This window comes from Prunus avium, chromosome 5, assembly GCF_965620075.1.
Source record: "Prunus avium chromosome 5, drPruAviu1.hap1.1, whole genome shotgun sequence".
NCBI lineage: Eukaryota > Viridiplantae > Streptophyta > Magnoliopsida > Rosales > Rosaceae > Prunus > Prunus avium.
Genome location: NC_142288.1, coordinates 21,745,962 through 21,763,850, shown reverse-complemented (window position 1 = coordinate 21,763,850; position 17,889 = coordinate 21,745,962). Strand labels below are relative to the sequence as shown.

Below are 17,889 nucleotides of genomic sequence, written 5' to 3'. Positions count from 1 at the left end.
TCTAGTGATAGTTGTCTATATTTGTGACGAGTTAAAATATCTCTTTATGACTAGCCTTATTATGATGACTTAGCTTTATTGTGTGTTACTCGTGCTTTAAAAATATCTTATCTTTATTATTTTCTTTTAAATTTCATGATTGCAATGTGTAAACAAATCTTCGAGTCAGATTCTTGTCATTGCCTTATGGTGGGAATAAATAGCAGAAAACTCCAGTAGTGGGGTATTTGATGCATGTTTTAAACTGTCTCATATTGGGCCTGGTTATAAAATAAGCAAGAAAACAAATTATCCTCACCATTTTCCCTCTGCGTGGATCACGTGCTATCTTATAATAAATTGATTATGAAAAATTATCGTAAGTTATAATACATGATTATCCAAAATAAAAACCCAGCTGTTGGCTCAGATAATATTATTCTAGTTCAAACTCGGCTCAAGCTTGAACAAAGATCATAGACTTGTGCTCATCTTCGATTCAAATGATTTTTTCAACTAGCACTTGTACACCAACTAGCTCAGATAATATATGTTGCTCTTGAATTGTATTATAGACCTACAAAATAAGCATCCTGCACAATAAAGGATAGAAGAGAGGAGTACACGATGGCTATTTTGAAGTGCTAATAACAATCCAAAATAAACAATATATAAAATTTGACACAGAGTGGAGTTTCTTCATAAACTGTATTAAAAACCTACTAAATATCTGAAAAGAGCCAAAGGCCAAAGTGCACTTGAAAAAACTAGAATACCATTTAGTTTTTAGTCAGTCGTATTTCTCTTCCCAACGTTGAAAGAGATAACTAGTTTTTGGAAGAAATGTAGTGTCTGTGGTTGAATTCTTATAGAAGTATTAGGAACAACTTATATTGAACTTATGTGTTCTAGCATGTTTACCACTATGCTTATGAACTATGGTGACATTTTGTTTGTTCTTTGTTCTAGCTATTTTCCGGGCCTGATTCACATAATGGAGTTATTCTGGGATTCGTAGTTTTGGGATGGTGATGGAAGACATTTTGAAGCTTAAATCTATATATTTTTTTACACTTTGTTACTAATATCTCTACTGGTATTTTGGAAACAGGTTAAGCTTCTGTATTTTCTTGGCTTGTACGTAAGGGTTACATTAGTGTTCTAAAGTTTTACCTTAATCAATAGAGTTCTAAGTTGTTTTCCGTGCCTGTTTGTGCTTCCAAGAGTTGTTGCTCTGTTAATTTGGATCCGGACCAAAAGAAAGAAAAAGGGAGTGAAAACTTTTTTATTGAATATTGTACCAAAAGAATATAAGCGCATTTATTTTTTCAAAACAAGAAGAGGAGAAAACAAAAAAGAGAAAAGGATCAGCTTGAATTCTGCAATACACTTTTTTCTTCAAAGAAAAATTATGCAGATTAACTATGCAACTTCAGTCCTAAGATAGAATTGGCATTTGGGATGAACTGTTTTTATGCTTCAAAAGCAACCTTTTAAACAGCTCTGATGAGTCTCCACATCAAAACCGGGTCTTGAAATTTTTCTCCTTGTCCTTGGCAATTAGACCCGAAAGCTTAAATTGTCAGAAAATGAGCTGAAAATAGAGGGGGAATATGTGGCAAAGTCGGCAAAGGTAGTTTGGGGTTCTCTTCCTGCTCTGTGTTGTGTGCCCTACTCTATACTATCTTATATCTTCCAGTTCTGACTGAATTTTATTTTTTTGAGTCTAAAGTTCTGACTGATTCTTGTGTTTTAACAACCAACATGAATTCTGTAATATTTTATTGAATCTTCAGAGAAAGTCAGAAACACATTTCTGAAAATGTAATTGACAAGTGGGGGTGATATCCTCACATGTAACTCGTGGGCATAATTTTTTAGGGAGAATTAGAAAACAGACCCTACTATTAAAGTTTCCTTCTTTTAGATCAACCTTTTAGGTGAAATGAAAAGAGAACTGAAGTTATCAACATAGAACTTTTAATGGGAAAGCTTGAATGTTTTTTTTATGGAAAAACTATGCAATATGCTACTTTGTTTGGGTTATAAGAGGTTTATTAGTCAAGAGGAAAATGTATAAGAGAAGAGAACTGAAGTTATGAACACAGAACTTGCAATGGCCCTGTGTTATTACTCTGTTTAATGCGTAAGAGCTGCAGGTGCAATAGGGTTTCTAGGATTAGTTATGTGTGTGAAGAAGGGCTGCTCGATTTCCCCGTTAGTCTTTGTGATGTTTCCAGAGACAAGATGATCTACTTTTATTAGTTTTGTGCAAGATAAAGAAAAAAACAAGGAAAGATAGCTGAAAATGCAAGAACATGTTCCTGCTCTCAATTTTCCTATTATTTAAAAGTATTCTTTATAGAGAGTGGGAAACACAAGTGCAATTTTAATTGATATTTGGGGTGTAATCCTCACATGTTACGTGTGGGCATAATTTTGCTGTATTTTTTATTCATTCAGTCCACATCTATTTTATCTGCAGAATAGTGTCAATGGCTCTAAAGAAAAGATTGTTGCATTGCACATCAGTCAGAAGTTTGTGGATAGTTTATGTTATGACAATATATATAGTCTTCAAGGGTCACCATTTTCATGTCAAGAAATATCAAAGAGGTTAGCAGCTAGCTGTGGTGTTGCAGTGGCAGTGGTAAGGTAGTTGATTGAGAGGTTTTGTAGAGTGCTTTTCGAGGGTGGCCATGGCACTCATTTCACAGACATCATACTGCACTGTCTTCTCTTCCTTATTATCTTATACTGCCAGCAAGACACATGCTATGCATGTAGACAATGCAGAAGTAGGACAGAGGGGACGACGTTGTGCGATAGTTGCTGCAAGCCCTCCCACAGAAGCGGCTGTTATTGCTGCAGAGCCACTGACGAAAGAGGATCTTATCGGGTATCTTGCCTCTGGATGCAAGCCTAAAGAAAATTGGAGGTACTTATATGCATCATCATTTTACATGGAACAGAGTTAGTTGAATAGCTTGTCCTAACTTGTATACTTAATCATGCTCCATCCTCAGAATTGGCACTGAGCAGGAGAGGTTTGGCTTTGATCTAAAGACTTTACATCCTATGAAATATGAACACATTGCCGAGTTGCTTAATGGGATTGCTGATAGATTTGATTGGGATAAAATCATGGAAGGCAACAACATTATTGCACTCAAACAGGTAAAATGGCTAAATATATGACTCCATATATTCAAATCAATTATCAAGAAACACTTGCCATTTGTTTTATGTGATCTTTAAAAAAATATGTGACATTGTCGGCCAGGGTAAGCAGAGCATAACACTGGAGCCTGGAGGTCAATTCGAGCATAGCGGTGCACCTCTTGAAACTCTGCATCAAGTTTGTGCTGAAGTCAATTCACATCTTTATCAGGTCAGTGAAAATAATTTTTCTTTTGAATTCACTTGCAACTATGCAAGTGAGGTTAGTTTTCTTTAAATAAAGTCTAGTTCACAACGGGATTTCTGTTTTTATCATTGGAGTTAACTTGTTCATATGTTCCTTTTTTACTAGGTTAAAGCAGTTCTAAAGGAAATGGGAATCGGATTGCTTGATATTGGTTGTCAGCCTAAATGGGAAGTTAAAGATATACCTATGATGCCCAAGGTATTGTTTAACATATGGAAATGCATTTTAGTTAGATAAGGAATTTAGATGGCACATGCTGAAACATCAAAGCACATCACCTTCTACTTCTAGCTCTTACGGTTTCATGCTCTAACTTCAAATGTTCCTTTTCAAATTTCATGCTGCTGTCTTGTATGATGTCCAATTTGGTCACTTTACATATTTGTTTTTAGGACTTTGATTACTGACGTTCTGATCAAGTAATTTGTCTCAGGAACGATTCGAAATTATTAGAAATTACATGCCCAAAGTTAGCTCGCTCGGACTCGATTTGATGTTCAGGACTTGCACTGCACAGGTGAGATGCTTTTTACTAATCTAAGCAGGTTCTTGCTAGGGTAGCTATGTTTCATAATGTGATATTCCATTGATTTGCCCAGGAGGAAGATTTTTAAACTCGTGCACACCTTCTTTATTCACTATTTTTAGGTTAATCTGGACTTCAGTTCTGAAGCAGACATGATAAAGAAACTTCGTGCTAGTATTGCTTTGCAGCCTGTGAGGACAGTTTCTCTTGTTTTTTGGTGTAAAATTTATTGCTTGACAGTATCTAACCTTTCAAAAATTGAAACAGATTGCAACAGCTCTATTTGCAAATTCACCTTTCACTGAAGGAAAGCCAAATGGTTTTCTTAGCATGAGAAGGTATATGCGGTTCTGTTTTTTCTGCTCATATGCATTCTACTATCCATGGAATATGCATTGATTCTTCAACTTTTTGTAATAGTCAAATTTGGACTGATACTGACAAGGATCGCACTGGCATGATTCCTTTTGTTTTAGATGACACCTTTGGGTAAGATCTTTTTTGTACTTATGAAAGAAGTTCTTAGTTTCTCCTGTGACTATAATTTAATATGTCAGAGTCCAAATGTTTTTAACCTTTACTTCTATTTGATAATAGGTAATCCAATGTCTGTTGAAAAACACAACGTGTCTCCTTTTATCCTAATCTTCTTACTTGTTTCACTTGTTTGTTCTGTAACAGACTGTTTTCAAGAATCTTAACCAAAACTAGCAGTTTCCTAGACATTAATATTTTTTCTACACTGTTTTGTGATCCTTCTTTATCAATTGCCTGATTTTGCATTCATAGGTGTACAAACCTTCAAACGCATTTTGTTGGTTTTCTTTTATCTTCTTTATCTTTTCTTAAATTAGTTTTCTTACACAGGTTCGAGAAGTATGTCGAATATGCTCTTGATATTCCCATGTACTTTGTTTATCGGAACAAGAGGCATTTCGACTGTACTGGGATGACCTTCCGGGTTTCCATCTATCCTTCATAGCCTTGTAATTTGCGGATTTCTTCTTTAGCTGCAGTCTTTGTTTGTCTCAAGCTACTAATTTGTTAAGCACACAGTATGGTTGCATCCATGCAGGACTTCATGGCAGGAAAGCTTCGTTGCATTCCGGGTGAATTGCCAACCATGAACGATTGGGAGATGCATTTGGGAACTATATATCCTGAGGTTCATACTAGCTTTAATAATCTAATTATCAGCTTATGTATTTCTGATGCTATTGGTATTGCCTAATTATGCCATATTTCACCGTCCATTCAGGTCAGGCTGAAGAGATACTTGTGTTAGTTAAGACAAAGACAAAACATAGACATCCCTAAAAGGCTTGTCTACCACCTCTCCTACTTTTCCTGTTTTCATTTCCTTGTTTTAGGGATGGAAACTCTCCATGTTTCCCTCCATGTTTTGTGCATTGTTTGTAACTAATAATCAGCCTTGTATACTTGTATATCTTACCCTCACCAAGTTAGTAATTCAATTGGCAGATTTGAATTCTCTGCAAAACCTACCTTGTTCTACATTCTCAACTCTCTCAATTACACTATATTTGGCATGGTATCAGAGCAATCGATTTTGGTTGCCTCTGCATAACCTTGTTCTTGCCTAATCTCTATCTATCTTTGCCCATAATTTGTTGTTATATTGTTCCTATCTCATACTTTGCCTTGCCTCAAAATTGATCTTGATCACAAGCCTTTTTTGTGCTCTTGTTTGCTGAAGTTTTAAGCTATTTCTTCCTCTACATCTCTTTATATATTTACCTCATGGGTGACACCAACGACTCAATCAACTCCACGGGTGACTCCTCTAAAATCGACTCCACCAACTCCACCAAGATCGACTCCACAACTCCACCACCCCGGTCCTCTCATGACTACTCTCAAATTATTCATGATAAGTTGGAAGGGTCCAACTATTCGGCATGGTCTCGTAGTGTTCGCTTGGCCATCACTGCTCGTCGTATGGCTGGTTTCATTAATGGTAAAAACATTGCCCCTGCCATTGATGATCCTAGCTATGAAGCTTGGGATGAAGACAACTGTTTGGTGCAGTCATGGCTCCTCAACTCCATGACAAAAAATGTACGTGTCTTATTTGATCACTGGTCAACGGCTTATGCGGTGTGGGATGCAGCTCGGAAGACATATACTGTCACTCAGAATAGCTCCAAGTTGTACCAACTTCGTCGTCAGTCCGTCACCACCTCTCAAAGTGGTGAACCTGTGAATGTCTTCTACGAAAAATTACACATAATATGGCAGGAAATTGACAGCCTCCGTCCCTGCAAACATACCAATCCCGATGATGTGGCTCTTCACCAACAAGCACTTGAAGTTGAACGTGTGTACGATTTTTTGGGAGGACTCGATCCCAACTTTGATTCCGTTCATAGTCGGATTCTTGCCATGAACCCGCTTCCAGCAGTCATTGAAGCTTATGCACTTGTGGTAGAAGAAGATAATCGCCAATCTTCCATGCTTGGCGGTGGAAGTGCAATGGCGGTCAAGCCATATCGGCCACCACACCGTGCGTCCTCCGGACTTCCCCCCCGGGGTCCCAAAACTGACGATGCAAAGGGAACTCATAAGTGCACTCATTGTGGTGGTAATCATCTTGTTGAGAAGTGCTTTAAGCTTCATGGTTATCCTGATTGGTGGGATGCTCTCAAGTCCCGCAACAAAACACCCAAGGCAGCATGTGTTATAACTACCGATGCCTCTCCATCTTCCACCATACTCTCCGAATCTGAATCAGGTACACGACCCACTACATGGATAATTGACACAGGTGCCACTGATCATATGACTTTTGACTCTACTATGTTTTCCACAATATCTTCTAAGTCTCGTCATCCTTACATCACTAGTGCCAATGGAGTTCCTTCTAATGTTGCTGGTGAAGGAATTATAACATTTTCCCCTTCCTTATCTTTATCTCATACACTACTTGTTCCCTCCATCAATTGCAATTTGCTGTCTGTTGGAAAATTACTTGACTCACATAACTATTATGCCACATTCTATCCTTCCCATTGTCTTTTTCAGGACCTCACGACTCACGTGACAATTGGGCATGGTAAACGAAGAAGGGGGTTGTATTCCTTGACGGTCTCTTCACCACCAAGGGCAGCTCATACTCAAGGTTCCAGCTCACAAGCTCGCAATCAACATCAGATTTGGCTTTGGCATCGTCGTCTAGGACATCCATCCTTTGGCTATCTTCAACGTTTGTTTCCGTCTTTGTTTCGTGGCCTAGATCATTCTCAGTTTCAGTGTGAAACCTGTGCATTGGCCAAAAGCCATCGAACTGTTTTTCCCTTAAGTGATAATAAAACGGAATTCCCTTTTGATTTGGTTCACTCTGATGTTTGGGGTCCTGCTAAAGTTTCTTCCAATGGCAAAAGATGGTTTGTTACATTTATTGATGATTGCACTCGCATGACTTGGGTATATTTACGAGCTCATAAAAGTGACGTTTCCGCTGCAATCCGTGAATTTCATGCTATGATTACCACACAGTTCCAAGCCTCCATCAAAGTATTCCGGTCTGATAATGGTGGGGAATATGTGAACAATGTCTTGGCACATTTCTTCCGATACCAAGGCATCATTCATCAAACCTCCACATCTTTTACTCCGCAACAAAATGGTGTTGCAGAGCGAAAGAATCGACAATTACTTGAGGTTACTCGTGCTTACATGCTGGATAAATCGGTCCCTCACTACTTATGGGGACATGCCCTTCTTTCTGCAGTATATGTAATTAATCGAGTGCCGAGTAGTGTTTTGAAGTTTGAAACTCCACTGAACACCTTGGCTCGTCATGTCTCTCTTCCTATAGTCCTCAAGCTGCCTCCTCGCATATTTGGTTGTGTTGTATATGCTCATGTTCCATCTCATCAAAGAAGTAAGCTGGACCCTTGTGCCATTCGATGTGTGTTCGTTGGGTATGGATCAACTCAAAAAGGATACAAGTGTTACCATCCTCCTACTCGCAAGCTCTTTGTCACTATGGATGCCACATTTCATGAAGATTTATCCTACTTTGAAGTTTCTATGCCCCCTTCTCTTCAGGGGGAGAGAAGGAATGAAGAGAAGGAAGAAAAAATCCGAGTCTGTGCAAATCCGACCGATCGTAACCCAGAAGCGACCGGTCGCATTCCTGAAATGACCGGTCGCACTGACCCCAGCGAGCGATCGCCTTGCTCCAGCGATGATGAAAATCGATTCTGTGAAAAAACGACCGGTCGCAATCCAGACGCGACCGGTCGTCTAGACTCTAGGGATGAAAATCGATTATGTGAAAAAACGACCGGTCGCGAAGACTCCAGTGACGAAATTGCATTCTGTCCAAATGCGACCGGTCGCATAGAACCCAGCGACCGGTCGCCAAGCACCAGTGAACTTGAAGATTTAGACAGCGATGAAGGAAAATTGTCGTTCTTATTTGGTGAAGATCCCGGAGGAGACAATTCAAATGGTTGCTGTGATCAACAACAAAATACAACCCCTTCTTCTCAACCATCGGACCAATCGTCTCGTGATGAGGAAACACTTGAGGTAATTCCCGAAGCACCTAATACTATACCATACAGTCTCCCACCTAGGACCACTAGAGGAAAACCCAAACCTTAATATTGTCCTGACCTTACTGCCAAATCTAAATATCCCATTAATAACCATGTTTCAACTCATAGATTGTCAAAGTCATATGCATCATTTGTCAATCAATTATCTACTGTATGTGTTCCAAATAAGTGGCAGGATGCTATAACAGATTCCAGATGGGCTGAAGCAATGGCAATTGAAATGGAAGCTCTGGAAAAGAATTCTACATGGGAAATGGTCCAGTTTCCACAAGGGAAGAAACCAGTTGGATGTCGGTGGATATACACCATTAAATACAAAGCTGATGGATCCATAGATCGATACAAAGCTCGGTTAGTGACCAAAGGGTATACACAAACATATGGAATTGACTACCAAGAGACATTTGCACATGTTGTCAAGATCAATATTGTACGTGTTCTCATGTCATTGGCTGCAAACCTTGACTGGCCACTATTGCAGTATGATGTACAGAATGCATTTCTTCACGGGGAATTGCAAGAAGAAGTGTATATGGAACCACCACCAGGGACCTCCATGGCACTTGGTCCCAACACCGTGTGCAAGCTGAGAAAATCATTATATGGGCTAAAGCAGTCACCATGAGCCTGGTTTGGAAAATTCACAGATTCTATGAAGCGCTTTGGGTACACTCAGAGCCACTCGGATCACACTTTATTCTTAAAGCGTCGTGGTGACAAACTTACGGTCCTTATCATCTATGTTGATGATATGGTGGTTACCGGTAATGACAATGAAGAAATGAAGAATCTGCAGAAGCTCCTTGCTAGTAAATTTGAGATGAAGGAATTAGGTGAGTTACAATATTTTCTTGGCATAGAAGTTGCTAGATCAACACATGACATATTTCTATCCCAACGAAAATATGTGTTAGACTTGTTAACAGAAACTGGAATGCTTGATTGTAAGCCAGCTGACACACCTATTGAGCAGAACCACAAGTTAGGGATGTATCCAGACCAAGTACCCACTGACAAAGAAAGGTATCAAAGATTGGTTGGGCGACTGATTTATCTATCACACACACACCCCGACATAGCTTATGCTGTGAGTATGGTGAGTCAATTTATGCATCAACCAAGTGAGGATAACATGAATGCAGTAACACGGATCTTGAGGTACTTGAAGGCTGCCCCTACAAAAGGGTTGATATTCTCCAAGCATACACATATGGACCCAGAAGGATACACAGATGCGGATTGGGCAGGATCCATCACTGATAGATGTTCTACTTCTGGATACTTTACATTTGTGGGGGGCAACTTAGTCACTTGGAGAAGTAAGAAGCAAAAAGTTGTGGCTAGATCAAGTGCTGAAGCAGAATTTAGGGGAATGGCTCAAAGAGTTTGTGAATTGCTCTGGTTACGGAGATTACTGAAGGATCTAGGAGTTAAACCATTGAAAGCTACAAACTTGTACTGTGACAATAAATCAGCTATCGAGATAGCACATAACCCAGTACAACACGACCGTACCAAACATGTGGAAGTCGATTGACACTTCATCAAAGAGAAACTAGAAAGGGGTATAATCAAGTTTCCATTTGTACACTCGGAAAACCAACTTGCTGACATCCTGACGAAGGCCGTATCAAGTAAAGTTTTCCATGACTCACTAGACAAGTTGGGCATGCGTGATATCTTTGCACCAACTTGAGGGGGAGTGTTAGTTAAGACAAAGACAAAACATAGACATCCCTAAAAGGCTTGTCTACCACCTCTCCTACTTTTCCTTGTTTTCATTTCCTTGTTTTAGGGATGGAAACTCTCCATGTTTCCCTCCATGTTTTGTGCATTGTTTGTAACTAATAATCAGCCTTGTATACTTGTATATCTTACCCTCACCAAGTTAGTAATTCAATTGGCAGATTTGAATTCTCTGCAAAACCTACCTTGTTCTACATTCTCAACTCTCTCAATTACACTATATTTGGCAACTTGGAGATGAGGGGTGCTGATGGAGGACCTTGGAGTAGCATACGTGCCTTGCCTGCATTTTGGGTAAGACGCACTCTGCCTCCTTATACAGAACTAGTTCATTTATTCTGATCTATACACAAGCCGAAAACGAAGTTTTGGAGTATATTTCACTTCTTTTGAACATCATCTTCTGATAACAGATGGAGTAAATATTTATCATTATGTATGCACTGGGGTTTCGTTTATGTTCTTTGTAGCTGGCTCATATGTAACCTGTGATCATATAACATATCTGAATGCCAGCTATCTGGCTTCTGCAGGTTACGTTATTAACTACTAAAACCCAGAAACATCAGCTGATTTTGTTTTTCTTTCAAATGTCAGGTTGGTTTGTTGTATGATGAGGTTTCCCTACAAAATGTGTTAGACATGATAGCTGACTGGACCGCTGAAGAAAGACAGATGCTGAGAGATCAGGTGATGTGAAAAGTATATTCTACAGAACAAAGCTCATTCTTCTACAAGTCTCCTACATTATTCTACAATGGTTAAGTTTCCAAATCTAATAATCGTAAAATTACATTTTGTAGGTCCCCAAAACTGGTCTAAAGACACCGTTTCGTGGTAGATTGCTAAAGCATGTTGCTCAAGATGTGGTCCAGTTCGCAAAGGTAAATTGCTCTTTACTTGCTAGTTGCAGCAGATGTAGCTGCTGCTGCTGCTGTGTGTGTGTGTGTGTGTGAGAGAGAGAGAGAGAGAGAGAGAGAGCCAGTGTGTTTATGTACGTGTGTGACTGAGTCATAGCATCATCAATTCTTGTGCAGGCTGGCCTGGAAAGAAGAGGCTTTAACGAAGCAGGCTTCTTGAATGAGTTGGCGGAGGTGGCTAGAACTGGTATGTAATTAGGAGTTAATATACCTGATATGCAAAAGATTTCTAATAGGTGTCGTTTTCGAGAGAATTTGGTGTTTATATTGAAAGTTAAATCATATGGCAGGTGTAACACCAGCTGAGAAGCTACTGGAGTTGTATTACAAAAAATGGGGACAAAATATAGACCCTGTTTTTGAGGAGCTACTATACTGAAGTTGAGGTTGAGGCACTTGAGTGGAGCCATTTGGTGTGTAAACCTTGCAAATTTGCTCCTAGTTTTTTTTATTTTAGTTTATGATTAGAGATTTGTGTTCCCCCAGGAACAATTTTTTATGTTGTTTTAGGCATGGGGCTTATCATCTAATTTAACACTGCTCCAGTTTATGTAATCAGATCATCTTCCAACTGATTGATCAAGTTCTTTCCTTGATCATAGAGCTCTACTATTCACTGCAGTAGAAGTTGAAATATCTGAAATAGCAACATATATATCTCAGTTCTTCTGACTCAAACTTCACCAAAAAGAATTTGGCCTGTGCACCCAGTTTTTTATATTTATTTTCTGAATTATTATTTTTTAATTCATAAATAAGAATGAATGAGGAAATATGACAGTTTCTTTTTGGAGCTAGGTGTATTAATCAGATCTTTGGGTGCATTTAGAAGCCTTCTTGTTTAAATTGATTGTGCCTGTCCAAATTGATCACTCCAGCTAAATTGTACCGCTACCTAATCCCAACACTTGCATTTGGGCTCAAATTTTCAGTCAAAACCCAACTTGAGAAATAGAAATAAAAAAAACTATCCATGTGCCTGTCATTTGAGGTTTAAACAGCTTCAAATGTATGCTGCTCTTGTTGATTGTGTGTTGGGCATGGATTAAAATGTATAATTTTTGACATGACAAGATTAATATAGAAAATTTCATGATTGCAAATGAAGTTGGTAAAAGAGTGCAGTTTTGATTAGCTTTTATAGAAAGAATGCAAGTCTTTCTTTTTTACTTTTTTGGATGGAATTCGGAGTTCATACTGAAAGCTAAATTGTTTGGCAGGTGCAACACCAATTGAGAAGCCATTGGAGTTGTGTGTATGGTATGGGGGCAACAAATAGACCCTGTTTTTTAGGACTACATTTTTTGGTGTAGGCCGCTCGATACAAGCCATGATGTGTAAGTCCCACATCGAAGAATACAACAATAATTTACAGTTCAAATATTGGTGGTCCACTCATAATTGCACTAAGGCCTTTTAAATTAAAACCCCACACCTAGAGATCCTTTGGATCTAATCCCACCCAATGTATTGGAGGTGGTTAAGGTGGAACCTAGGTGAGGCACTTCAGTGGAGCCATTTGGATTTGGGTTTGATCCTAGTTGTTTATGTTGTTAGCTACCTTAGTTTTTTATATTAGGGATTTATGTTCCCCTAGGAGTAATTTGTGATGTAATCTTAGGCATGGGTGTTTGAAATATAAAGGAAACTTCTTGATTTCAATTCATTTATAACAATGTAATGGTATGTTGGGGCACTCCATGCCCATGTCATGTGGCTACCAATGTGTGCCATGTGCTCCTGCTTCCTGTCCAAATAGTTACCTTACCATCATGTGGTAGGAGATTAACCACACAACATTTTCAGATCATGCTCTTGTCCATGCTTGTTTCTGCTTCTTCACCTCTTTACCAATATCTATATACTCTACCGCCTACATTGTGAATCCAAGAGTCATACTCTGTTAATTTGGATGCTCAATTAAGCAGTCATTTCATGTCGGGCTCCGCTTCTTTCAGGATCACACTGATATCATCTCTAACTTAAGTCCAATACAAGGTGGATCCGCAATTCCTAGTAGATTAATATGGATAATGAAGAACCAGAAATAAAGGAGAAAGGGTGAGGGGATATGTCAAATGTATCTGTGTACACCTGGAATGATGGGTTGTGTGGTTGCTGTGGAGGGAACATCCCAACATAATGTGGTGGTGGTGATAGCGTAGAAGTGGGTGGTTAATCCAACTCTTTAGCCTTTACCAATTCAAAATCCAGTCATTTTCTTAAGAACTTCAAAATATATGATCCAACAACTAACACATCTGTTGAAGCATATTTCTGATATCTTCTTCCCCTCTTATTTCTACCTTTTTTTTTATTTCTTCTTCCAGAATTATTGAATTATTTATATGTTATTTAAAAATAGGTAAAAGCCCCATCTGGCAAGTGAGACATTTCACATATATATAGCTAGATGTAAAGAGCCATGTAGCTAATTGTTTTGGCTAAAAATATAGAACGGTTACTACACTTCACTTTGCAAATCAACAAAGAAATGAAAAATGTGAATTTTCGGTTTTGAACTCAAGAGACCTCATGTAATTAGAGATTCTGATACCATATTAGACAACCACTAATTCAATCGTCAAGGTTGAACATGTCAGAGTGTTGCTTTTTCTAATCAGTTCTCTCTTTTTTATTATTATTATTTTTCCAAATAGTTGAAGAAGAAAAAATATTCCCAAATGCTGTGAAGATAAGAATTAGATCAAGTGTGTTCATTGGATTCCTACTTCTGATCAATAATTACATCTGCTTAAGAAATTATATAAGATGGTTTTTGTAAGAAAGTTCAACAATCAACATTGGATTCCAAGCAGGCAAGAGCCAACTAGTCCTAGTGGGGTGTTGGAAAGAGATTGCATAAAATATGAGACAGACTGACAGGAATCTCCATGCATGTATCCAATAATTGCAGTTCCCTACTCTCTCTCTCTCTTACATTTATACATTATAGAATACGTATGAATTGCCTAACTCGATCTGGAAATCACAATAAATACATAAATAAATATGGGAAGACTTAATTACAATGACACTCTGTGAGGGTTTTCGTATTTTCACAAACATGTTTCAGAATTATATTAAAGTTTCCAATTGTTTTCGCAAAACTCATTCTGTTAATTTTTCGTCTAAAAATCAATGATGTCGTCAAAATAATGAAAAGTCTTAGAAAATATCAGTGTAATAGAAGCTCTTAAATAAAACTCATGCGTATGATGCTCCATCCAAGTATTGGGATTGGTATGTGAATGAGGTATTTTGTATAATTCTTGTTACCCCGTCAACGAAATAAAACAAAATGAAAGATAACTTTGAACAGACAAGCCAACCTCTGATCCAGACATAAAGTTTCTCTAAACAACCCAAACGAAAAAACCAAGTTGAAATCCAAAAGGTACAACATGCCTTGTTCTAATTGGTATTAGATCAAAGCTAAGATAAATCTATTAAGTTACTTTGTTTTCTTCAGTACATGTTTCACAATCTCAGGGTAGCAGATCAAATCAAACCATTACACAATATCTAAATGAAGCTATCTGTTTATGAAAACTCAAGCTTTTTATTGGCACATGGCATATCATGAAATAAGAAAAATAAAATTTCGAATAAAGTAACAACAACAAAAAGAATAAGAGCTTTGCTTGACATGAGAAATTTACTATAAAATTCACATTCATCAATGACTGACAATCATTTACGTGTACGTAAACAACTATTCTTAGCATTTGCCTCTATATACGAATGTGTTCTATATATGAATGTGTGTTGCTGTCGTCTTTTGGTTTTGAATATAACATTTCTCTCTCGGAATATATTAAAATAGAGGATAGCGCAGCATTAATGACAATGGTCCTCATAATGTGCTAAATAATTAACCCAAATTAGATAGAGACAAAAACAAAATCACCAAGTTAAGAAAATGGGGTATTTTTGGAATCTTGATGACAGAAGTGAAATCAAATATTGGGAAGGGGATGGGTTTTGATAGTTGAGATTGAATGTGGCCAGAAGAGCAAGCATGAATCTTGTTGTCGCTTTCCTTATCCAGCTCACAACTCTTGTTGGAAGTTTGACATGCCTCCCTGAACAAACCCACATGAAATTATTAAATGAAGTTTATTATTCTCAAATTGACACACAAAAATATCAAGAAGAGACTTGAACAAGGCTTTAAACAAAGGCCTACAAAAACCCATCACCATTTCATAATTTTTCCATTGTTCTTTCCTCTCTTCCACCTCTCAACCTTTCACTCATCTTCATCCCCCAAAACCCTTTTTTTTCTTTTTTGAATTAATTACTTGTACAATTTAGAAAATGAGAGAAATCTTGCACATTCAAGCTGGGCAATGTGGAAACCAAATTGGAGGCAAATTCTGGGAGGTTATGTGTGATGAGCATGGGATTGATCCCACTGGAAAATACAATGGAAATTCTCACCTTCAGCTTGAGAGGGTGAATGTGTACTACAATGAAGCAAATGGTGGCAGATATGTGCCTAGAGCAGTCTTGATGGATCTTGAGCCAGGGACCATGGACAGCTTAAGAACAGGTCCTTATGGGCAAATTTTCAGGCCTGATAACTTTGTGTTTGGCCAAAATGGAGCAGGAAACAACTGGGCTAAAGGGCATTACACAGAAGGAGCTGAGTTGATTGATTCTGTTCTTGATGTGGTTAGAAAAGAGGCAGAGAATTGCGATTGTTTGCAAGGTATATTTGGATTTGGTCTTAATTTTGATTTTTATTAAACTTAATTTTTTTTATAATTGAATTAATTGAGGGTTTAATTTTGTTGTAGGGTTCCAGATTTGCCATTCACTGGGAGGTGGAACAGGGTCTGGGATGGGGACCCTACTGATATCAAAGATCAGGGAGGAGTATCCAGATAGAATGATGATGACTTTCTCAGTCTTCCCTTCACCAAAAGTTTCTGACACTGTGGTTGAACCCTACAATGCCACCCTATCTGTTCACCAATTGGTGGAAAATGCAGATGAGTGTATGGTCCTTGACAATGAAGCCCTCTATGATATCTGCTTCAGAACTCTCAAGCTCACAAATCCAAGCTGTAAGTAATTACTTTTTAGTCATTTATATGCATGTTTATTGTTCATCAGTTCAATTCAATTGCAAGTTTTCAGATGATCTAACATATTATGTTGCTAGACTTTCAGTCTAGATTGTTAAATAATTGAAAATGTGTAAATATATGCCTCAAATTAAGAGTCCGACAATACAAATTGTTATATATTGAGAAACAACGCATTTTTTCTTATTAAACTAACTGACATGTTATGTTGTTAAACCATGAATCTAAACTACCTTAAATATTGACAAACAAGACAACATATCCACTAAAACATGCATTTTCTCTTATTTAGACTTACTAACATATTATGTCATTAGACCGTCAATCTCAAATAGTACCAAATCAGATTTAAATTGAGAGTTTGACAACATAACTTGTAAACCAAGCAAGAGAAAACACTTTACAACTTCTAAAACTAAACCCTGCATTTGCATATTTCACATGTCCCAGTTGGTGATTTGAACCATTTGATCTCCACAACCATGAGTGGAGTCACATGCTGCCTCCGATTCCCGGGCCAACTCAACTCCGACCTCCGAAAGCTAGCCGTGAACCTCATCCCTTTCCCCCGCCTCCACTTCTTCATGGTCGGTTTCGCGCCCTTAACCTCTCGGGGCTCCCAATACTATAGGGCCCTCACAATCCCAGAGCTCACACAGCAAATGTGGGACGCCAAGAACATGATGTGCGCTGCCGACCCCCGCCACGGCCGCTACCTCACAGCATCCGCCGTCTTCCGCGGCAAAATGAGCACAAAAGAAGTGGATGAGCAAATGATCAATATACAAAACAAAAACTCCTCCTTCTTTGTCGAGTGGATCCCAAACAACGTGAAATCAAGTGTTTGTGACATTCCACCAACTGGGTTGGCCATGTCCTCCACATTCATGGGAAACTCAACCTCGATCCAGGAGATGTTTCGTCGTGTTTCGGAGCAATTCACGGTCATGTTTAGGAGGAAGGCCTTCTTGCATTGGTACACAGGGGAAGGCATGGATGAGATGGAGTTCACTGAGGCAGAGAGCAACATGAATGACTTGGTTTCTGAGTACCAGCAGTACCAGGATGCTGTGGCGCAGGATGAGGGAGATGAGTATGAGGAGGAAGAGGTGGAGAATTAAGGTGGAGGGGTCAGAAAAAAAAAACTGCATTTTTTTTGGGGATGCTTGGCAAGGAAGAAATTTGAATTGAATTATGTATTGGGCTCAATAATTTGTGCTTGTGCTTGATATTTTTTTATTTTTTATTTTCTTTTATTGTTATTAATAAGATGCTTATGGTAAGTCATTCGTGGGGTTTGTGGTCATTTTCCTCTTGTGAATATGTACTCATGGTTGTAATTTATGTAAGGCATTCCCTATGTAATTTGTTTTTGTAATTATTTCATAATAATGTTAAATGAGTTTTGCAATATTGAGTATAATTATTGAGTTTTTTTTTTTTTTTTTAAATTTAATTTTTTTAAAATTTTATAGAAATGGAATTCATTCATAGAACCGAAATAACGTACATACGACACGATATAGTGGCCTCGTTAAAACCTTCCTAGGGAACAAACCCTAGGTAGGAAAGAGTATCACACATGTTATGAACTAGGAAGAGAGTCTGATAC

At 38.2% G+C, this 17,889-nt stretch overlaps 2 protein-coding genes across 2 annotated transcripts; both read left to right on the top strand.

The window, feature by feature from the left end:
* The first annotated feature begins 2,678 nt into the window (after positions 1 to 2,678).
* On the top strand, positions 2,679 to 11,861 carry LOC110760917 (glutamate--cysteine ligase, chloroplastic-like). Its single transcript, XM_088253783.1, has 16 exons — positions 2,679 to 2,917; positions 3,006 to 3,156; positions 3,263 to 3,370; positions 3,512 to 3,604; positions 3,840 to 3,923; positions 4,055 to 4,123; positions 4,200 to 4,270; positions 4,353 to 4,421; positions 4,800 to 4,893; positions 5,008 to 5,097; positions 5,191 to 5,212; positions 10,374 to 10,558; positions 10,862 to 10,954; positions 11,068 to 11,148; positions 11,302 to 11,371; positions 11,475 to 11,861. Exons 1-16 carry the CDS (start codon positions 2,679 to 2,681, stop codon positions 11,561 to 11,563), a joined length of 1,608 nt encoding a protein of 535 aa, XP_088109909.1. The 3' UTR covers positions 11,564 to 11,861.
* Positions 11,862 to 15,222: 3,361 nt separating this feature from the next.
* LOC110758028 (tubulin beta-7 chain) lies at positions 15,223 to 17,688 on the top strand. Its single transcript, XM_021959810.2, has 3 exons — positions 15,223 to 15,898; positions 15,987 to 16,256; positions 16,728 to 17,688. The coding sequence occupies exons 1-3, from the start codon at positions 15,505 to 15,507 to the stop codon at positions 17,396 to 17,398; spliced, it is 1,335 nt and encodes a 444-aa protein (XP_021815502.1). The 5' UTR covers positions 15,223 to 15,504; the 3' UTR covers positions 17,399 to 17,688.
* The last annotated feature ends 201 nt before the right edge of the window (positions 17,689 to 17,889 follow it).